The following is a 24465-nucleotide window of genomic DNA, read 5'->3' on the forward strand; positions in this document are numbered from 1 at the left end:
CCTAGGGATTTTCCAAATTAGGATGGACAGTTAAAATATCTGTGGAGTGATGAGGAGATATACTGAACTGAAAAACAACAGCACTTCCAACAATTAAATTCACTTAAAATCAGTATCCTCAGAGAAGATTCTGCAGAACCCCAAGGATGAGGTAAAAACAGCAAGAACAGAAATCTTCTCAGAGGAACAAACTTTCAGGATATTGGAAGGCAGATTTCAACATAGTTTTTTTAAAAACTTGAAAATATGATCTAAGTGTCCAGAATTTCCTCATGCTTTCAGAAGGGATTTTCACCTAAGGGGAGGTAATGGAGATTTTTATATCATTGATATCATTTCTCTCAAAATCTAGTGACACTCTGGATTCATCCATTGCACTAAACCATGGTTTGCTGAATAAATGACATATATCATGCTATTAATTGTGGTTTAATGCAATGTGTGACTACACTCTCCTTAAATCAGTGTTCTTCTCTATTTTATTAAATATTAATGCAGTATGAAAATTGATACAATTGACTTTTATAAATATACCTTCCTCTACCCTTTGCTTTTGTAGAGATAGATACATACATTCATATATGCAAAAAAATAAATAAATAACAAAGTCTTACCAGGCACTTCAGAGAGATTCTGCTTCTTTTCCACATTTCTGCCTTCAGTTTTAAATTCTGGATATTTGGTTATCTTTTCCTGCCTTTCTGTGCTTGTGTTAATGCTGGCCATACTGAAGTGCTGCAAAACAGGTTTTCTAGGCAGTGGAGGTTTTGTGCTGCCCTGTTCAGAGGACTTTAATTTAGCTTTGAAGCTTTCATTGAACAAATCAGTGACATTTCCATCAGTTGTGTTTCTGATTTCTCCTTTTTCAACTTTCAGTGAAGATAAAATCATCTCCTCTTTTTCTAAATTAAGTTCAGCATTATCTCCTTTCAATTCCTTTGATTCCTGTGCAATGTCTCTGTGTTTCAGTGATAAAGATGTGGACCTAAGTTTGACTTGAAAGGGATTCTGGCCCTCACAGCTTGAATGGCCCAGACTTGACAGCTGCAGAAGATTACCAAATGAGTTGCTCAGTGCTGGTTTTGAACCCAAAGCCGGTGATGCAATAGTCATTGAGTCTAATGCTCTACCAGGAATTTCAGATTCTGACTGTAATGAGGATTTCTGTTTATTAATGTACCTTTTTTTCTCTTGTGAAGAGTTCATATCCACATTCTTCATCTTTTCACTATTTATGGAGAAATTTACCTGCATGGTAGGAGGCTTCTCACACTCTGAAGTGTCCTTCATGTTCAGGCTGTTAGATCTAGATCTCCACCGGGCTGATGACACTGAAAACTTTCTCAAGCCACAAAGGTCACTGGCTTCTTTCTCTGCTTTCCCTCCCAATATACCATCAGATACAGGTGGGAGATGTTTTTCATCATTAGATTCTGGTTTCTCTCGAGTTGCTTTCATTTTGCCTTGAATCGAAGAAACTTTGCATGAAGCCTGGGAAATACTACTATTCTCTGGGTGGAGTAAATCTAGAAGCTGGGAAGGATTTGGGGATAAACAAATTATGGAATTGGGCAATAAAGAAGATCCCTTTGTAGCTTCCTTATTAGAAACACTTTCCAAAAGTTCCTTAGCATCTTTCAGTGACTTTTTTTCTGATTCATCTGATTCAGCAATCCAATAATTTTTGGCAGAGACGTTCTTAGCAGTTCTCATGTCATTTTTTGATGAAATATCAGAAATCTGTTTATTTTCTTGGTTTAAAATACTTAGGGGCACATCACTTAAATTCTTAGGCTGCATCTCTAAAGTTTCACAGTGCTCTTTTTCATGCTGTGGAGTAGGAATACTTTCTTTGAGGTTGGAAGCTGAAGATAGCCTTAGAGTATGTATTAATCCCTGGGCAGATTGGCAGTCCTCTGAAGAGTTCTCACAGGAATGTGAATCCATCACAGAAGTGGAGTGTGACATGTAAGACTTTTCATCTGGGTGACTCAAATTAAGCTGAAGCTCAGAGGAGACCATACTGGATGAAACTCTGCTCTCAGTCCATTCCTGTGGGCTGGAAGTCACACTTTTGTAGGAGTTTTCAACCAGCACTTCCTTCCCAACACTTTCATCTTCCTCAAGGGTGCAGATCATGTTATTCTGAGACTCAGATAGTTTCCTCTGCAAGAAACAAAAAGGCTTTGCATCTTTTCTCTTCATCATAGCAGTACTTTTGAAAAAGATTAGTTACTGCTAAGATAGAAGAATCATTGACATTAAAAACTTCTGGCAGCTTAAATACAAAGAGTTTATTATGGAATTCTGTGGATTTTATTCACTTCAACAGTATGAACTATTTTCAAGAGGTACAATTGCGAGTGGTGCATGTGATGAAATTCACAAGGCCCATATATAAGAGTGGCCACTATTTCGCTATGATTTCAATCACATTTCCCTATGAATCAATTCCATTGCTCTCTCTGTTCAAATGAACCATGACTTTGTGTGCTAATCAGTTCAGTAATCATTAAGCTCCTACAAATTTTGTTGTTCTGATTGCAAAGATTAAGATAGTCATCATCTGAAAGCCATTTTACCATGCAGAAGACAACCCCTCCATTGATTCTCTCTTAAAAAGTCATACATCCATTTTCTTTTCTTTTTTACATTACTAATTAGAAATCATTATACAATAAATGGAAGAAGAATACTGTTAGCCTCTTATTCTCTCTCTCTTTCACAACTAAATACTATGACTGTGTAAATCCTTCAAAAGAGGAGTTTTGGAAATACATGGAAGTGTGTATGAAGCACCTCTGTTTGAACCTTCAAAACCTTTAAAACAGTCATATCTTTCAATAGAAGAGAGTATATATGTAGCTCAGGGTTGAACTGTGGAGTCCTTGGTGGTCTCTGAGCTTGGTTGTTTGCTTGCAAATGTTTGCTACCGCTGATGATGTTACCTAGTCAGGTAATGAAATGTCTGCAAGCAAACAACCAAGCTCAGAGACCACCAAGGACTCCACTGTCACATCTTTGTCCAAAGCTGATGTAGCTGCTTCAGGAGCTACTTCCACATGCTTTGTATGATTTGCATGGCCCTACTAAATAAAAACACCAAACAAATGGGATGTTTTTTTAAGTAGGAACTGAATTTTTCATAGTTTCCTCGTTCTTCATAATAATTATTGATTTGATTTTTTAAAAACTCTGCATAATTTCAGCCTACAAGCTATGGCTAACTTCATTTTTCACATGATATTCTTATTGGGAGTGGGCAGTATTTGAATTCAAAGGCAAGAAAAGGCCTTGGAAATATATGGTGATGCAAACATAATACCTGTCTGCAACTCCTTGAAGCAGCCAAGCCTTTCCTATGATCATATGGCTGTCCTCCACAATTGCTACATGATCCTAGGAAAATGTGTATGGTTTAAGGAGCTGCAGTGAGGGGCTAAATTAGCATGCTGCGACACATCTTTTTGCCTTTACATAAATTGGAATTCAGTGTTACTTCTCAACATTTCCTTATAATTAACGTATTTACCTACTGTATACATTCTCATTCTCTATGTAAATAACAGTAAGATAGGCTTGTACTGTTATGACAAAAAGCGCATCAAATTTCAATTAATTACAAATCTTAAGTACAAGATTTACAAATAATACTTAATGAGGGAGGGAAAATCCAAATAAATGCAGTAGGACATGCTTTTCAACAGATATGCCTAGAATCACACTATAAAAGAAAGCTTTTTTTCCCCCTCGGAACTCTTTTGTTGGACTCTGTCATGGTGTTTGAACATTAATTCCTGAAAAGTAAGGAATCATCAGTGAGAGTAGTAATAGTATGGACTCCTATTGGACTTCTTGCTATAGGAAGGAATTGAACATCAATAGTTCCTATCTAGAGCTGCAGTTAGAGAAGTAAAAGATAGATAGTTGCATTAAAATATAAACAATATTAAGGTGGCAGTAAAAAGTAAAACAGAATACAAGGGTAGAGAATCCTGGCTGTAACTCAATGGCAAGCACCCCATTTCCATGAAGAAGGTCCCAGCTTCAATCTTTGGCATCTATAGGTAAGCTTAGAATAGATCCAGCCTTAAATCCTGCAGAGCCACTGCCAGGCCTGGTGCCCCCAAAAGACTAACCATAATGTGGCTTGTTTGTTTCTGTCTCAGCGTGTTGTCTGCACCCAGCTACAGTGGTTTATTCAAGCTGCAGCTTAGCATGAGGTGTGAACCAAGCTTGTGACAACAATACTAGGCTTAGATGGACAGGAGATCTGAGTCAATATAAGGCAACTTCTTAGGGTCCTAAGAGTTCAAACAACCTTAGAAGATCTATTAAAGTGTTCCCTTTCACACAATTAACAACGACATGACAGAAAAAGCTCACATCACTACTCATATTTCAGGGTGTACCCATTCAATAGGACTGTGAAAAGCATTAGAAAGGAATGTTTCACAAAATGCATTAGCACAAACAGAGGATCCCTTCTTCAAGTGTCAAAGCATCCACATCCTTTAAAATGTTCATGTAGCTTCTTCAAAGGCTACCCTTCTAAGCTGTTGGCACGTGCATGCTTAGACCATACTTTCACTGGAACCACCAGCACATTAGAATAGGTGTGTATCGCCACACATGTGCACAGATAGCTGAGGGCACCCTTTGTAGTAGTTGCACAAGCCTTCTGAAGGACATGATTATTTTCATATTTTGAGGAAGGAAATGTCATTGATATTAACATGCTTCCCAAAGTACCCCTTTTAAATACTTGGCACAGCCTTGTTCCTCACTGAGGAGGCTTTCCTTATATTGCCTTATATATATCATAGGGCTTGGGGGAGCCTTTACAGAAAAACAAGTCTCCATCTACAAATACTTCCTCTCTCACATGCTTCTCTCTCTCTCTTTCAAGGCAAAGTCAATTACCAAAGGTAGTCTTCTTATTCTACTAGATCTCTGGTTCCGTGGTTTTACTGAAAGCTTGTGCTTAGCAGCAGAATTGTCCAAGCAAGAGGATAATTCCGGAAGAGTATCAAAATCACCAGGAGGCAAACAGCTGCTATGAAATGTTTGTTGAGTTATAATTTTAGCTCTTGACTGATGGGAGAACAGCTGACTTTCTGTAGAACAGGATCTTGAAGGACTTTTTGTGACCTAAACAAAAACCCCCACAAAGGGGGTGGGGGAGAAAGTAGCGTCAAAACAAATCAATAAGAATTTTAAAAGAAGACAAAATAAAACCAGGAAGTTCCTAAGTGATGTTAAATACTTATTTCATCATTGTTAGAATTAACACTGCCTATCAAATTATCCATTGTTTGTTTATATCTGTTTACATTTTTTTTCTGTAGGCAGAGGTTAATCTTCCTATTTTATTTATTTATTTAAAAGATTTATATGGCTGTCCATCTTGTAAAACACAACAGTGGGTGACTCACAATAATAAAACTAAAAACAGGAAAAACAAGAAAACCAGGCCCCTAACCCATCATCTACTTTGCAACTTGTTGACACAGAACTGTTAAATCTCCAGTTTTGCTACAGCAAAACAACAAATAGTCATATTGTACATTAAAAAGTAAAAGTTATAATATCGCACTAGAAAGTAGGATGAAAAAAGGTAGGTCATAATAGATTTTTCATCCTGAATGTCACAATACTTTTTTACATAGAACAATTGTGGGGAAGCCTTAATCCCCCAGATGATGCAAATGGCAATTGCCACATTCAGTGATGTTAGTTGCAGTTCTGAGAATTGTAGTTAGCAGTGTGTGGAAGGTCACAGGTTTGCCCTCTTTATGTTACAACACCTTTCTAAGCTTATGTGTGCAAATCAGGATGCACAAATATGTAATAAGCAACTTTCTAATTTCTATGAATATGGACTTAAAGATTTATTGCAGGAAATGTTCCAAAATATACACAGAGAATATACAAAATATACAAACTCTAGCGGTCATTTTAGGAAGAAATGACTCTTATATGAACTATTGCCACCAAAAATTGCCACGTCTAATATGATGTGGAAGATAGGCCTATGAAGGCTGTTCCATGATATGACAATTGCACATGTGGAGTTTCTATAGTCATGTTGCTTGTGATACTCAATGCTTCTTTTCTTCCTTCTTTTAGGAAACTGAAAAATGGTTTGTTTAGTAACTTATCATCAAAGCAGATCTGAAGTTTAGCAAAAGAAACAATGGTCTGTGCTCCATATTTCAGAACAATGGATAGTAGAGCCAATTGTTTAAAAAAGAATGTTAATCATTGTTACAGTACTCTTTAACAAGGCCTACGCAGAAAATATTCACTTGGGAAAGAAAAACAATAAGTACTTCCTTTGTGTATTATTTCCTTTCTTCTGTTTCTGTAGGGGAAAAAGTACTCCACATTGTCCCTTCCATCTCCCACATGTCTATAAGGTCTCTAACTCTTCTCCAGCTGAGCAAATAAATAGGGTTCTTCAAGAGGCTGCTAAAGCCATTCTTCAGTCTGTTGGTTACATGTGCTGCTGATTGAAGAGAGGCAGCCATCTTGTCAAACAGAGCTTTGGGAAGGAGAGTAACAGCCACACCCATGCTGTCAAACAGAATAGCCATAGCCTTCATCAGCAAAGCAGTTGCACTTTGGATCGTTAAGGGGGAATTGTGGCTGATCAATTAGAGAAGAATAAAAGGACTAATCAAAAGACCTTGGAGATAATGTTAATCTTTGTACCTGTTCAAAAGTAACCTTTCAAGACAAGCTGAGGGAAGTTGTTTAAAAACTCCACACTTTTCCTTTTGGGTGACTGTCAGTTGAGCAAATAATACATGCCCACATTTGTTTCTAGTTCATTTCTTCCTTAATAGTGTTTGAAAGAAAAATAGATGACAATAGGTGTTAATGCAGCCAACGACATCCTTCATTAATATTTGTTAACAAAAGTGTTGCAACCTCTCCCTGCAACTTTTATGAGAATTCAGGAATCCTGTGAGATATTACAGCATTGTCATTAAGTATAGATACAATTAAATTACCTGTTCTTCTTCTTCACTGCCTGTTCCAGCTAAACTCAAAGAGCTATGATGCTTGTGAGAGTCAGAAAACTGTGGAGTGGAATGAGGAAAAATTTCAGTAATAAATGATAATATGAAATGAAATATAAACAAAAACTACAGTACCTGCTATACCAGTGTTTTTCAAACTTGGCAACTTTAAGATGTGTGGATTTCAACTCCCAGAATTCCCCAGCCATGCTGTACTATACAAACACTGTACTATACAAACATCACACAGGCAACAATAATGTTTCTATAGAGCTCTAAGAATTAGGAAAAATCTATAAAGATGAAGATGGAGGAGGTTGTTTTTAGAAGAAAGCTGACCATATTTTCTAGTATTTATGTAGCTTTTTTTTTTTTTTAATCAGACTAAAGGACTTTCACCACTGTGGAACTGGAGTGTTCTCCACCCAGCCTTGAGTCAATCCCTCTCCTGTTTATTGTTTCTGTTCCCAGCCACTACAGTCATCTGATTTTTCTCAAAGGTAATGGGTAGCAAAGCCTAACAGATGTTATGTACCTTAAAGCTGTCCTTTGATGTGTCAGAAGAAGGGAGAAAACACTACTTTAACATTGGTACAGTTCAGACAAGGCCTGTCTCACTCATGTACTGGAAATGAGATGAAGGCACCATTATGAGGAAACCACAGAAAAAAATGTTGCCAAGGCATGTTTGTGCCATGGTTAGGTGAATGTGGGGAAAGGCCTCCAGATCAGCTCTCATTTCCTTTCTACTTCATTTTTAAACTCCTTTGAAGCATTTCTTCCAGAACTGTATCACAGTCCAGAAGGAGGCCAAATAGATTTCTGACAAATCTGCTACAATAAACAAATGAAACTATTTCCTCTGTTATTTGAGATCATTCTAGGATATTCCATTTCTTACAGTTAAGTTTATGCATTTTTCAAAATAACTTTCTCTTAGCGTAACAGGATTTTATCTATAATACTCAAATATCTGGATATTTGTCTTTATTATAAACGTCTATCATTTACTACGAAGTGCAATTATGGTTTCAAATGACAAACACAATTCACAATTCTAAAATGCTTTTCCCAATTAATCCTACCTTTGATGTATTGGGATTTAGAATTTCTTGTAGCAAATATGTTTCTGGTGGACTTCTGGGTAACCCATCATCTTCTGAACTCATTCCAGCATCCTCTTGTCTTTTTGAAGGACTTCCAAATGGAGAAGAGAGACCTAGCTTCCAGTTTTGCTGGAGTTTCACCTACAATGCCAAATGTCAAGTTTTAATATATTTCTTATATTACTAAAAGAACAGAGTGGCAGTATTTGCTCTCATGGAAAAAAAGATGATGTAATTACCCGCTGTTCCCAACACCACAAGGCTTTCTTTTTGTGCCCAGCAGGACGATGCATACGGCTTATGTCGTTTTATTCAATCTCCTGCGCTTTACCTTATTTGACTATATACAAGGAGAATGTGATTCTATACAATGCTTACTTACTGTTGTGACCCATTTTTACTGAATTCTGTTGTCAAGGTTACCAATAATAAACAAAACAATGTTGATCCTGCCAAAGTCAAGGGAGTTTAGTAGCAGAAAGATGAACAAGCAATTGTATTCTGCTCACATTCTACATTTCTTCATACTAATTACTAACTAAAGAAGGGCAGGATTGTTTGCTCCACAACTATGCACTAAATGAGCACATCCTTACTGCATGGGCCCAAAAGGTACATTCTGGCTTTCATTATAGATCATGTGATACAGTATAACCAACCAGTTCACCTTGATATTCAAGTTCCTTTAGATTACTAAATGCTCCATGACATTAATTTAGAGAAACTCTTTTGCAAATGTTTCTGTTCATTCACCTGTTGATTAATGCCTCATATATATTAAGATCACATGGGAAATAAAGAAATCTGTAATCATACCAGAAATGAAAGAATCTGGAAATAATGGAAACAAATTATTTCAGCAGTATTACCTGCAAAGCCCTAATTCGATCAGAAACATTTTCCTGAGAAAATACTCGGACTGGTCTAGGTGGTTCTTGTGGAGTCTCAGAAATGAAAATGCTGTCATGTGACAAAGCTCTGTTTCCCATAATAGTTCTGTGCATCCTAGGAGAACATGGAAAGCTAATAAAAGAATACATATTTAAACCTGAATTTTCTTTCCAAGTAATGAAGTCTATTTGCAATGCAAGTTTGAGTAGGAATGTAATAAGGGAAGGAATGCCTGAAGAAAGATGCTCAGCTATAAGGGTATCTGATGTTGTATTTGGGTCATCATAATTTTAGGCATAGACGCATCACTTTTGAATACTAGGTCCACTAGGGATCTAGATGCTCTCGGTAGAACAAAATATGATCCCATACTTTAGTTAGAAGGATCTAACCAACAAATTAACTGATGAATAATTTTGGGTCCAGTCCTAAGAGATGTCCAACAAGTTTGCAGAAATGAAAAGGATTCTAAGGGACACATCTCCAGCCAAGGTCTGCAATTCTTCAGGCAGCCTTAGTCCAGCCAGTTCCAAGCTGAAGTTGTAGGCACCAAATACTTGTCAGCCCCACCAGGTAGACCAGACCAGGAAATCAACTCCACAGGAATGCTAAAACTACTTTTATTGAGACTGGCTATAATAACAGAATCTTGCAAGTCTGATTGTGCTGTACTTCCTCCTTCTTATAGTCCAGTGAATTGGGGAGGTGCCTGTCTGAACTGCTTCTGAATAGTATCTCATTCTGGACTTAAAAAGTGCCTCAGCCCTTTTTGCCTAGGTAATGGTTCCTGCATATCTCCATCAAGGTCATCTTCCTTATTCTCTACACCAACCAAGACTCTTTATTGGTGAGAACCAAAAGAGCATTCCTCTTTATTAAACTTTATTAAAAGTTTATCACCACCAGTTATTCTACACTAACTGCAAACCTATGATTCTCTCCCACAGTTAAGCCAGTTCTTGAGAAGTCTCTATTTTGTGACTACTTGGATAATGTTGTTCTTAAAAAAACAGGTTTTTATAGATAATCATTATGTAATAAATGTGTCAAATGTTTTTCTATGGGTTACTACATCTGTTGCAAGGGATAATTTTGTCCTAACAAAGGGAATATAATTTTCTTACAAAGATAATACCTAGGCACTCAGAATAGCCCAAAGCCTTGTTTCATAACAAAAAATTAGGGGAAAAGTAGCAGAATGTTCCTTATATTAATTGTAATATTGCCAAAGGCAAGTATGAACATTTATGCCTTTGCCAATGGTGTATGTTAATTTATATTATCCTTCCAAATATTAGGACTTAAAATTAAACATTTCTTCTTTAAATAAAGATGCTATAGTAATGAGCAGAAGAAAGACAAACTGATAAATAGGAACAATGAGGTTCTCCTAACATCTGCTACAAATACATTCAGTAAAAGTGGCAAAATAAGATTAACCTTCCTCAATCTAGTGCCTTCCATATTTATTGAACTATAACTTCCACAGCTCTTATTTATACTGCATGAGGACAAGTTTCCAGAATTATTATATAAGCCTTTCTGTACATTGACTTTGAAGTCATTTCAACAGTAGTACAAACAGGAAACAAAACCATTATGATTTTGTACTATAGCACCCTCTAATGGCAACATCGAGTAAAGCATTTATTAGCATTATCAGAGAACATTCTGGGACATTTACTTATTTTATTTATTTAATAAAATTAATTTTCCCAGGATAGCTTACAAAGGTGAAAATCATCACATAGCCTTAAAATATTCTAAAATAGTAATTAAAATGCTATATACCACACATATAAACAACAGAGCTATGCTGCACTTCAGATCCAAAACTGAAAAGCTGCTTTGGAGTAGGGCATGTGTACACACCCTGCACCCCTTGGTGCCTTCTTAAGGAAGCTGAATCTTTTCCTGGGATCACAGATAATTCCAGGAAAGTATGCATTGAAATTAAAGAGGCACAGGCAAGGTCAGAGCAAGTATGGACATGCTGTCAGGGTCTGCTTAACTCAAATGTATTTTCCTGGGATTGCAGATTGCAGAAGCAAGTTGTTTATGGAGCCTGCTCCAAAGCACCTTTTCAGTTTTGGTTCTGAAGCGTAGCACGTCCTTAATAAATCATAAAACCAAACAGCTGACTGATTGATTGAAAAGCTTCCATGCAAGACATGAAAGGGGGAAAGTATTATTCTCCCACATAATATTGGGATGGCAAAAAGAGGTTGCCTGGTGCTGGAAGGATAATGAAGTGTGTGCCCGATATACTTCACTGGCAAGGGTATTCAGAATTCTGGGGCTATCACTAAGAATGCCTGTTTCTAACACTGCTTGCTGCACTCCAGCATAAATGGGTATCAGAACATCTTTCTCATGATGTCTTTATAACAGCTTCCAGAGGGGTACCTTAAATATTCAACAAATGAAACATTCGTACACAGGATTAAGATTCTCTTGGGGGATAACTCTTAAGAAATAACCTTGCTTTTCAGGTAACAACAACAACAACAAAAACAACTTGCTTTGCGAAGAAGGAAAATGTAAGCATTTGACTTACTTCAGATCATCTTCAGAATCATAATCAATATGCCCAGATTGTGTGGCTGTGATATCAATTGCAGACTGACATATGTTGATATTACCACTTCCTGAAGATGCTAATGTTTCTTTCCTTTTTCTTTTCCCAAAGAACTTTTTAATAGATTTAAACTTTGACTTCTTCTTTCCTGGGTGAATAGGTATTAATGAACCATAATTACTTTTAGCCAATGTTTTCAAAGAGAAATATTTTTTTCCCTTCCTAGTGTTTTTCCCACAGGTGCAGAAACTGCTTTTTTTGTATCAACCAAATGTTGATCCATTGGTTGCAACAGGAAGTTACTGACCAGCTTGTCACCCAAGCCTAACGTTGTGGGCTGAGAGTGAGTGACTGGCCCAAAGTTATCCAGCTGGTTTTCATGCTTAAGGCAGGACTAGAACTCACAGTCTCCTGGTTTTTAGCCTGGTGCCTTAACTACTAGACCAAACTGGCTCTCTTTCAAAGAGAAACAATATCAGAACAAAATGATATGAGGATTGTTTTCCAGCTTGGGCAATTCCTCAATTCTTATTCCTAAAAGTGACTGCAGCTTTCATGGAAAGAGAAAGAGATGTGAAAATAGGAACCAGAAATTAATGAAACTTGAAGAAAATTAACCTGATTTTTCAAAATTGATCACCTAACCTACAAATATAATTCTGGTTTTAAATTAGAGGAATAGATAATCAGTCTAACCTTACTTGAAATTGCTAAACATCCAATCCAAGCTTAGGGAATGTCTGAATTTATCCATAATAATCTTAAGTGTAAGCCTCAGAATAAGTACTGTTTTACTATAGAGGACTACAAATATAGGAAGTCTTTTCTTTAAGAAGCTAGGGTGCTATATTTCTTCCACATAATGTAGCTACATTTTCCTTTAAGTATGATCCAGTGAATTCAGTGGGTCTTCCTTTTCAATAGAATATCCATAGGATTTAACTGTCAGCCAATAAAGCTATGATTGTTTTTATTTAAATTTTTTTCTGTTATTATTTGGGCACTAAGTGAAAAGTGTGTTTCTAAGTAGTTAAAAAATCCAGAGATATCATCTTTATCTTAAAAAAAAGTAAGATAATGCTATTCACAAATATGAACACACAAAAACACATAGCTTTTCCTTTAGAATAATTTCTATTCAAATACAAATCATACAATAGATTGATTAGCTATGTACATTTTCACTGACATTGAATTGAGATTAAATTGGATAATTGTCCTAAAATAAACAGGGTTCCTATTCTGCAAGGCTAACAGAATTGGTAGTAGTTATCGAAATTTTCTCAAACATAACTAAAATTAGACATTTACCTGAAGCTTCCTCCCCAAATCCGTCTGCTTCCTGAAACTTGGTATCCATTGTCCTTGTGAAATTCATATATTGTAATAGTCTCTAACATGGAAAAATAAAAAGTAATATTTTAACTAATTGAAAGTTGAATGCATGTTTTTTATTGACCCTTCCTACTTCTTACTCCTGACCATACTCACTTTATCAAGTATGAACCCTACTCAGGGTGTCTCATTCAGTGGCCAAATCCTGGTCACGTTTTTAAATTTTTTTTTTAAGTAGGAATAATCCTCCCACCCAGTTTTAAAAAAGGCTGGGTGGGAGGATTATTAAAAAGGTGTCAATATGGAAGCATTTTAATACAATACTGCTTAGGTTAAGGTATTTGACACTGTTTGTCTTCATAGCTGAACATTTTAACATACGAACTAATTAACCCCTGAAAGACATCACTACTCAACACTGTTTGAGAAACTGCGTGTTTTGTTTACTTGCTACCTCTTAAAGCCCTTCACAAGATTTAATAAGTTGGTTGACCATTTTATTAGGGGTGACTGCAAGACTCTGGGGAAGTTTGAAAATCTCTTAAGTGTCTCTGCTCATTTCTGCCTCACATATACAAATACATTTGTATTGTATTTGTATTGTACATCTGCCTTCATTTTTGTAAGATTTTAGATGTAATAGGTCTTGCAGCCACTATGTATACTCCGTGGAGGGGACTGAATACATTATGTCATTTTGTAAGATGTAAAAATTAAATTCTGTTCTAAATGGGTTCATATTCCCATTTCCTTATCACTTTTTTCCTGTCCTGCTGCAGACAGATACAGTATTTTCTCCTTGCATCTTGCTCCTGTTTTCATTCATTCATTCATTCATTCATTCATTCATTCATTCATTCATTCATTCATCCATTCAATTTGTATGTCGCCTATCTCCCCCAGAGGGTCACTCTGGGCATCTCACAGTTAGAAGACCCCCCGAAAACAATTAAAAAAATAAATACCCACATGAATTAATTAAAAGTCAGACTATATTTTAAAAAACCTTATACATAAAAAGACTAAAAACATTCAAGATGACGGGGGGAGGGTAGAATCAATTACCTCACAAGGGATTTCCACTGGTGCGAGCCCCCATCCTGCCCCCAGGCCATCTGGCATAGTCAAGATTTCATGCTCTTCCTGAAGGCCATGAGAGTGGGGACACACTGCACCTCGGGTGGTAAGTTGTTCCACAGAGTGGGGGCCACGGCACAAAAGGCCCTCTTCCTAGATCCCACTAGTCGAAATTCCTCGACTGGTGGGGTCTGCAACATGCCCCTTCTGCTGGCCTGAGTGGGGCGGGCTGATATAACAGGGGCGAGATGGCTCCTCAGATTTTAATTCTTCAATTGGAGGAACAGCTCCTTTCTGTGAAGGGTTCAGCTGTTTTATTTCTCTGGCTGCATTTAGGGTTGGATGGAATGGAGGACAAACAGGGGAAAGGTCCTTTGGGTGTGAAGCGCCTTGGAAGTGCTTGGAAGATGAGATGGGTGGTAGAGAATTCATATTTTAACACAGTGACTGTTTTATTCTGCACAATGAAAGTTTTGTGTTATTTTCTATGCCCATTTACCAAAATAAATGGATATTACAGATCTTAGAATCCAAGTAGTCATTTAAATATCAATAGATTTTAAAATAAGACTTTGAAAGTGTAGTAACAATAAAAGTTAAAATGTAATAACCCAACTATCCGAAAGCTACACAGCTTTTCATTTAGCTAATAACATGTGAACCAGCTGCAATAACATACAGCCTTCTTCTCACACTTTTTTTGTATCACCACAGTGAACAACGCAGGAGAAAATCAGATTTGCTAAATTATGAAAACTTTTAGGTTATTTCCTTTCCACCTTGATGATTAACAGTCACAAATGGAATATTCCCTTTTCACATGCTGCTTCTGCAGAAACAGATGTATTTGTTTAGATTTATTGTCAAGCTCTAGAAGATACAAGTAGTCCTCGCTTAAGAATACTAACTGGGACTGGAAACTCTGTTGTTAAGCGATGCGGTCATAAGTCAAAAAACCATGTGACTGCACTGCTTAGTGATGGCAGTTCCAGCAGTCTTGGTTGCTGTCATTAAGTGAAGACCCTGTGAGTTGTTAAGTGAAAACCTCACATGATCATGACTTTTAACTTCCTGCCGGCTTCCCCACTGACTTTGCTTGTCAGAAGCCGGCAGGGAAGGTCACAAATGACGATTACGTGATCACAGGACACTGTGATGGTTGGAAGTGCAGGCCAAGTGCCTGAAACATGATCATGTGACTGGGGAGTGCTGTGACGGCTGGAACTTTGAGGACCAGTCTTACCACTCATTCAGAGCTGTCATAAGCTTGAATGGTTGCTGAACCAGTGGTTGTTAAATGAGGACCACCTGTAATTGTGTAATAAACTTGGTTCCTGAGGCCCTCAGGAAAGCAGAACACTGGAGAATAGTCATCTGAACCAGTAGGCACCCACCCACTTTGAAAATGATTTGGAGGGAATGCTTCACATAAGCACAGGACCCCCTGCTACTCATTAAAGCAGCCCTATTATTACATGCTTCCATGTATGCCTGAAAAAAAGATTAAAAAATATTTTTAAAAAGTCATTAATGTGGCTATTATAGCAGTGACATTCTTTTTTCAAGTTTGTATCAAAGCCCGAAAAAAGCCAGGCTTTAGTGAATAACAGAGGTCCTCTGCTTGCATGAACTGAAATCAGAATCATTTTTGGAGTATGCACAGCCCGATTCCATTTCTCTTTTCCTTTCTTGCACATCAAATCACACCACCTTGTGCTCCATCTCATGGCTTAATTCTAGCTGTCGTTTAAATCTATATCAACATTACTAAAAACCAAGAACGCTACTAATTTGGTTCTTTTTAAAGCCCAATTTTTTAAGCCCAAGTGGTACAGAGGCTGATAATCCTTATTAGCATTAACTGTGGCAAAGACCAGTATAGCTACAGACAGCTGTATTTTCTAGTCTTAAAACCATGGAAGAAAGGGGGAAGGATTTGTCTAGAAAACGTGAGGAATACGCAGTCATGAAATTGGTATCCAATTCCTCTAACATATAAAGCCCACTACACTATTTTTATATATTAATTTATCAATCTGGATTTCCCAAAAGTACTAACAGTACCATATCCTATTATATGACTTCAATCAATACAAACTTCCTACACTTCATGTTACAAACCAAAAATAATAGTTACCACCATGGCAACTTCCTTCCAAGATGGTATTACTATATCTTTGAACTATGTTTTTAAAAATGTTTGTGAGGGGGAACATAAGGCTATAGTTTGTATATTAATTTCTCCTTAACATTTAAACAAGGAGCTAAGAATTCACTGTTCTCAGATTCCTACAGTGTGAATACTTAAATAATTGTATAAAGAAGAGCAGTAAGTTAAAATGATGAATTTGCAGGCTTTGGGGTGTGGTAGAAAGGCAAGGAACAGCATAGCCTGAAATATTATAATTAAAACTTCAGTTGTACCTCATTGTCTCTCTGCTAGGCATCTGTTTCTAATTTTGCACCAGTTTCTGAGGTCCTGTATCTTAGGACAATACACGTCAGAACTCTAACTTGTAATTTATCTTGACTAAACTACAAGGAACACATATAGATGCTGCTAGTAATGAGTCTTCTCCTTAGCTCGATTCCTTAGCTTAACTTTTCTCCCCCTTTTTCAGGTGATTTCTTGCTTCTTGCTCTTTTAATGGGTATTTTTATTGTTTTCTTTTTCAAGTTTTTATTACTTTTACTGTTTATTACTTTAACCAAATGTCCTTGATTTTCCCCCCCTTTTTTTATGTTTTTCAGGGGGGTTGGCTTTTGAAAAGAAGGTTTGTCTTTATTACCGTACATTATTTTTTATTCTTCATTTATGGAAATATTAGGGTGTGCATTAGTGTGTTTCACATTCAGGTAATCTTTAATTGCCAATTGAAATTGGAATATAAACGGGCTTAGATGTCCTTTGAAGAGGAGATACATTTTGACTAAATTGGGCGCTATACCAGGCAAATTCTCCCTGTCCTTGGAATTTCAACAGGAAACATCACTAACTTCCCTGGGAGACACTATCTATGAAGTGGAAACAGTCTCAGCTTGCTGTAATAATTCCAGGCAGCCAAGCTTATTGACTTTAACAATAATCCCTATGTGATAAACACATTTCCTCATCTGACGTAATCCCCAAGGATCTAACACAAAGCTGAACAAGGTGGAGTTTATTAACATGAAACATAATGCTAAAATATTCATAGAGCATTTTTATGGTGCTATAGAGCTCTATCAGTCTCCTTGAAATGAATCTCATATCTTTTATCTTCTCCCATTGGAACTGCCTAAAATCCTATTCTAGATGGCGTTCTATTTTCTCTGTTCCTAAACTGTAAACCAAACTTACAATGTATTTTTTAAACCAAAGCACTTATACCAATTCAATCTGTGATTTTTTAAAAAATTCTGAGTTATTAATTTAAAAAAGAAAAAATAATGTACAGGAAATATACTTCCTATTGATTATTGCTAGTTTAATTCCTCAGAAACAGTATTATGTAATCATCTAAGATGAAAGGTGGTTCTTTCTGTGAACTCTTTTAACAGATACCATACTCCATTTTGTATAAAATTTGAAAACATAGAAATCTTTATTTTAAAGCTTAATAGGGATTTTTATTTTTTTCTTCAAAAAGAGATATATATTTTATAATTTTACAATATACATTGTAAAATTGTAATTTTATGACATTTTAGGTTCCTTGTTGACTTATTCACACCTATTTGCATTCTGCTTTTATTCTTTTTTCATGTATTTTTTTCTTGTTCAAATACTTTCTGTAAAATATTTAATTAAAATATTAATTAAAAAGAAATTAATTATGTATGTATACTGAGCATGAAGTTGAAATAATAAAAGCAACTTCTCATTTCTCTATCTTGTCTTTAAAAAAACAGGTGACAGTATAATTCACAAAAAATTCAGGCACACCTAAGTCCATTGAAATTTCAGCACATTGGATGTTAATGAGATTTAGGCTCATCTTTGTTTCAAGAGATATGATATCCAGGTGTCTGATAGTAATAAAAGTTAGCCAACAAAAAGCACCATCTTCAGGAAACAGAAGCAGATTACAGTACTACCAATGCATTTTCATGAGGAGTGACTATTGGAGCTTTATAATCAACACTTCAAAACAAACTTTATTTCCAGAGATATAGGATTAGCAGATGAGAGACAAGCATGCATAGTGCCAGCAATATTTCTTCTACCTGTGGAAGATCAATCTAACACCAGTATCTTCCAAAAACTAACATACTGCCATCTGAAATGTTAGCACCCTTTTCCAACAAGCTCAAATGCTCATTCCAAATTCCAAACAACCAGTTCCTCTCTTGGTTAATGGAGACAAAATACCAGCCTTGCACCCAGGCTGATATGTCACCAGATAGGTGATATCTGAATTCCATTTGGGCTTCCTGTCCACTAACAAGCATCTGTTATTTTTAATAGCCAAACAAAGGCTAAAGGATTGTATGGACACACACACCATTTTTATCTCTTTACTCAGGAGAATATGCTGCTGTCCAAGTTTTATTATTTTGATAATTTATCAATATCCAACTTTTTAAAAACATTATTATCCCTTTCCCCCTCCAGAGACTAAATATAATGCAATGGATTTCAAAAATATCATTCAATATTATCATCAAATTACAATTGCCATGATAAGTTACAAGGGAAAAACCATGACAGAGAGTTGTAACACAAATATATTGGAGAGGATCGAAGAACTTATTAGATGCATTGTTTGGTACAGCTTAAGAAATATTGAGTAATACAATTTGGTACAGCATAAATTTTAAAGTCATAAACATTGCCTAGGTTTTGTAATCTTTCCATGTTATTTTGAGGAGATACCAATATGGAATGTTTTGCTTTCACAATGTTTATTTCACTAAATTTGTTTATTATAAGTAAATAAAAAATCAATATGCACCAATCAATTCAGATAGCATATCCAAAATATGATCTAACTATGACTATCATATTTGGGCTGCAAAAATACTTACTTTGGAATTTAATTTAATTGCCACTCAACTCCAAACAACTCTGGGCTGCTCACAATATAACCAAAAGGGTAAAATACAATTCACCAACAACAACAAAAAGCAAATAAGAAAACAGGTAAAGAATGCTGAATCTGGCCAACAACAACACCCAAAAGAGGCTCCAACCATCCAAATCCAAGGCCCTTCAGAATGCTATCAGGGTAAAAAGTGTGTGTGTGTAACACTTCCAAAGTGTTCCAAGCTTGATATCTCAGTTCAATTGTATAAAGTATATCACATTTTCAATGCTTTTTTTTCACATTGTAAGTCAATCATGTTTATTTCTACAATAGTAGAGATAATAAGAGAATGTATGTATCTCAGGATTGGCAGGTTCTGTTGTTAGAGTTCTCTGAGCTAATGTTTTGAGTTGCAAACATATTGTTATCATTAGTAGGTAACATCTTCAGGACAGGAGATGCTAAGAAGTTACGCTTGTTAGCTGGCAAGGTTTAGATGTTTATATTTTTATTTTTAAAGGCCTTTACTCATGAGCATTACAAGAATTACTTGTCATCACAAAGTTCCAAGAATTTAATTTAGTTTAATTTTTATTGCATCATGACCCTGAAACAAGGTTCAACCACTGAATTAATTTCCTAAGCAAATGCTTGTAAATAGAGAGAGCCTAATTTCTCTTTCTTGGTGCAGCCCCACACATGCAAGTAAAACCTCTATCTTGTGGAAGAATTTAAACAATTTGAGTTCCCTCTAACACATTTTTCTCCAACAGTCTCAAACAATAGATTGGGACCACACCACCATCTGCTTCCTGATTCACAGTCCAATTCAGTCTCATTCTGATGGCTCAAAAAAGGCACGGAGGTAGGCAGCTGCCCCAGAAAGCCATGTCCACCTCTGTGCCTCAGTCTCAGGAGCTCTGGGAATAAAAATTGAGGATCATGCACAATTGAGAGAGTCCAGTTTTTTTCCTGTAGCAGCAAGGTCCAAATGCTCTTCTCTGAGAAGGTGTTCAGTGTAACATTGTAAGCAAGGAGATCACAAAGACTATGGGTGCTGTTGTAGCACAGTTGGCTTCTTGCCTACATCTCACACAATGCACCCACCAGAGGACCACCCCTCCAAAGAGAGGCATTTGGCAATAAGAAGGAGTAGGTATCCCACCCCAGATTCCTTCTAGGATGTCTCTGGCTGTTCTAGTTGGAGCTAGCTCATCAAACACCTTGAAATTCATGCTTATCCTCTAAGCAGAAATATAGGGAGCCTTTTCAGCTTTAGATCTTTAAATTATGCTTCTCAGAAGAAATCTGATACATCTAATACAGAATGTGGGAGAGAATCTATTTGCCTACTCTACCAGTTAGGTCATAGTTAGGAGCTTAGATATTTCAGGCGAGAGTATCAATAATTCATTTAATTAACTAAAATGGCAGTGTATGTTCTGATAACTAGATTCATTTTTGTAGTAATTACTGTGTTGCAGTCTGGGTAGACATAATATCTTCTCTCATGTTATTGCATTGGCCATATAACTGCCAGTAGCTAAACTACTGTTCAGATGTGAAAAGGAGAGTGAGAGCTGACAGTGTAGATCCTTACAACTCTGTTAATTTAGAAATATTGTTACTGCTATTAGTTTGCAGGGATATTTTAGGCTGGTTTCAGTAGTAGTGGTAAAGAAACTACCTATAATCCATCCACATTGGTTTATCAGGATTAAGAGAAAAGAAAAAGGAATTGCCTAAACATCGTATTTATATTCCAAGAAGTAATAACAAGAAGGTATTTCTTACCTTGAGTGATCTAGCACAGTTTCTGCAATAAAAGGGTTTTAGGAAAAGGGTTTTAGTCTTGCAAAATTGATTATTTGAAGATCACTTATTTGTGATCAGGGAACCACACTGAATTGGAGTCCATGAAAGCAATCCACAGGAAAAGAGAGATGCCATGGTCATCTGTTCTATGGTACCCTTGAATTCCCTGTTGATAAGCAAATATAAAAATCAACCCAATGCATGTTACCATTTTCTTCTTTCTTTGAAAAAAAGGTTATATTGCTTAAATACTTTCAGAGGTTGAGCATTCTCCAATCTTCACACCAAAACTACCCTCATATACTAATTTAAAATAAAATTTACAAATGCTAGCAAGATTCCTTTCCCACAGACCCAGCACCTATTCTCTTTTCAGGATTTTTTTTTTAAAAAATAGTATTCGACAATAAAAATATACAGCTTCAATTTTCCCACAGTGGTAAAGATAAATGTTTTAATTTGACAGAGCACATCTCATGCAGAAATATAATTTCATAATTCATAGAACTTTATATTACAAAGTATTTTTTCCTCCGAGACTGTTTGTGAAGGCTAAAACAGAGGCTGGTTTCATGCATCATGTCTATTATTTGTTTTAATTACATTTTAAAGAAATCACTGTAGAATAGGGCTACCCAATTTGGTAAACTAAAATCTAGATAGCAGCAAAGATATACATAAAATTCTCACAGTCATCTGGACTTTTGTAGCCCAGATCTGGTAGCCTCCCAGTGGCCTGGTTCACATGGTAAGAGCCAAAACAATAGCCCGTGTTTCCAACAGCAGATAAGTCAGTTATATAAATGATCAACAACTGCTCAGTTTCAAGGCCATAAGCAAACAATTTGTTGAAGGGTGGCAGGAAGAAAAAGCAACAGAGGTGAATCAACTCCTTTGTATGACTTCATTCTCCTATGCAATAAAGTTTTTTATCTAGCCATATGTTTTGTATCTCCAAGAGACTCTAGCTGTGTTCAACCCATCAGCCAAGCTGAGCCAGGCTCTGTCCAGTATCCCAGAATTTCTGCTTAAGTTTTGCCAGGAAATCTGACAAACATCAATTTAAACCATCCATAACTTACAAGCCATGAGGCCTGGGTTCAATATCGTGCTAAGCCAAAACTAAACAAACCAAATCACAGTTTAATGTGATCTGGGGATCTAGCCAAAGTATGATTTGATTTCATTATCTGAATAAACACTCATTCATTTAAAGGTTCCAATATGTAATTCACAAAATGTTGATAATAAACAAAAAGTAGTCAACACAAAAAAGTTTTAAAAGTTTAAGGTTCATAGCCTGCTTTGCGTAATTATAAATTAAAAAAGCAAAATGAAATTGAAAAGCAATAATTTCAGAGAACTCAAATGTTAAAACATTAGAAATTTATGCAGATCATTTACAGATTACTTACAATATTACCACAATCAACAATGTAACAATTCTCTTCGAGGGTATATGCATATACTGTACTATCACTCCAACAAAGTATTTTTTTAATTAAATAAATTCTGTAACAGATTAATCAGAAAAGAGCAAAGGGTGTTTCCTGCACTATAAAAATGGAAGCAATAAGCAAAATTTGGCAGTACTCCAAATGAAATTAAGTACAGTGAAAAAATGCTTGTCCTACTCTATGTTGTTTGCATAAGTAACCAGGAAATCTCTGGAAATGTTTGCTTCAGTTAGATCAATAGGAAGTGGAAGTCCTTATCTGAATATAGTTTTGATTTACAAATTCAGTAACTAGGAAAGTACATGGTTTGAAGATAAATGCCTCACCTTGACAACCGAAAGAGCAGTAATAAAAGCAGAATTCTAATCCTATTCTTCACATTAAAGGAGGATGAAGTAATGTTGGTTCCATCGGACTTAAAAGGCAGAGCCCTCTTCTTATAAACAGGCAGGCAATGTGTTATGCTACAGAGCTTCTTCCCAAGTGTATGCAAAATATTGCCTTAGGCCACGCAAATGATCCTGGTCTCTGTTGCTGAATGATTTCATTCAAATAGAAAAAGGCCCACTATCCTAAGTTGCTAGGAAACAAGGAAGGAGTTCCTGACCTGAATTCTTAGTAGAATTTGATGTTGCCCAGGAAGCTTATGGTCTTCCACAGTTCCTTAGAATTAGATATATAAGTTTACACAATACATAAAAACCTCAAAAGCAAAATTGTTAAGACATCTTGTGAAAAAAGAGAAAGTTATTATTTAAGAATTTGCTAAGAACTCCCTAGAGAAAATATATTGTTTTCAAAGGCTAAAAGAGTACCATTTTTAACTGTATTGCATTATGGCTGTGCTTCTGATGGAAGCAAAGTACTTTTCCCCTTAAATTAGAGATCAGTAACTGCTTTGGGTTGAGGGCCACTCTATAAAGACAATTTCCTTTCCCCATATGTGCTGTTCTGTGGTCCTATCTCTACTTGCTCTGACACTCCCAACATTCCCCTTCATTGCACTATGTTGCCCTCATCCAATCCTTAGCTCAAGAGTGAAACAGCCTTAAGTCAATACTAAGGGTACTGGACTAAGGATTATTTTTCCCTGAAACCAATACTACTCCTCTCCCAGCTTGAAGGTAAGCAACGTTTGTAAGCCTTTGTCAACCCATTATCTTGGAGGCAAGACCAGTTGACCTATTATGGATGTGAGCAGAGTTGGGAAGCACGCATGGGCATTCTTCTGGTCACTAGGTAGTCTTGGCTTCTCTCCTACATTTGCCCTCTCCATTAATACTTGGTTTTCCTGAGTTCCTTTCATACTTGTCACTTTCCCCCAAGGTCACCCAGGCCCTGCTTCCTATTTTTGAAATTAACTTATTCTCAGGCTTTCAACAAGATAGAGAAGCAGAAAGCAGACCACCAGTATTTCATTTGGGAAAGAAAAAAGGGTGCATTTGCATAAATCTGTATTTACTATATTTTGAAATGGCATCTGTGAGGATATTTATCTTTAGATGCAACAGCCCCATTTTTTCATGTGCAGTGTCCAGAAAATGGAGAACGATAATCTAACCTTTTGTTGCTCATTTGCCAGTTTCCCTGCATTTACCAGTTTCAAACATACAAGTCAGTTTCAGCTATTCTGCTCTAAAGCACCAAGCTAGTTGCACAAATTAGTTTTAACCATCTTTTATTTGAATTTTCAATTTACTGTTATTCCTGACTGTTATTCTTGATTAACTTGGACTTCAGGGTTTGTTTTAAATTGTGATATTGTATTTTAAGACTTACTGGGAATGTTTTAATGTTTCTGTATCATGTAAACTGCTGAGAGTTGCTTGGAATGCAGCAGGATAGAAATGGAATAAATAAATGAAATAAATAAATGACTACTGCACATTCGCTCTTTGCATTGCTTCTCAATTGGTGATTACAAAAGTCTGAGTGAAAACAAAAGTTTTGGCAGAGGGATTGATTCCTGCCTGTGGAACACCTTACTGCAAAGTCAACCCCATTCAGTTATAAACAGGCTCCACAGAAACCAGCAGCATGTACATGCTGCATCAGCTGCTAGTCAGTTTTGGTAAAATTCAAGGTGCTGGTTATCACTTTTAAAGCCTTACATAGCTTTGGTTGATTCATTATGTCAACTCTTAGCACCCACATAAATTTTCTCCATGGTGATCT

General features: G+C 36.3%; 1 protein-coding gene across 3 annotated transcripts in view; it reads right to left on the reverse strand.

Annotated features, from left to right (window-relative positions):
* Window positions 1-24465, reverse strand: part of CRACDL (CRACD like) — a 59941-nt gene that overhangs the window by 22253 nt on the left and 13223 nt on the right. For 2 of the 3 annotated variants that reach the window (XM_088145028.1, XM_088145029.1), the window contains exons 2-9: window positions 20813-20999; window positions 12912-12993; window positions 11580-11748; window positions 9001-9136; window positions 8111-8272; window positions 7017-7085; window positions 4924-5151; window positions 615-2166 (exon numbers count right to left, since the gene is read on the reverse strand). In XM_088145028.1, coding sequence (XP_088001154.1) covers window positions 615-2166; window positions 4924-5151; window positions 7017-7085; window positions 8111-8272; window positions 9001-9136; window positions 11580-11748; window positions 12912-12978 — 2383 coding nt within the window. In that variant the 5' untranslated portion in view covers window positions 12979-12993; window positions 20813-20999. Of the gene's footprint in view, window positions 1-614; window positions 2167-4923; window positions 5152-7016; window positions 7086-8110; window positions 8273-9000; window positions 9155-11579; window positions 11749-12911; window positions 12994-20812; window positions 21000-24465 lie in introns of all 3 variants that reach the window. The other variant, XM_088145027.1, reaches the window with a different exon arrangement.

The sequence above is a fragment of the Python bivittatus genome, unplaced genomic scaffold (genome assembly GCF_059951505.1).
Source record: "Python bivittatus isolate LINGU-HERP-01145 unplaced genomic scaffold, Pbiv_v1 ctg000350_np1212, whole genome shotgun sequence".
NCBI lineage: Eukaryota > Metazoa > Chordata > Lepidosauria > Squamata > Pythonidae > Python > Python bivittatus.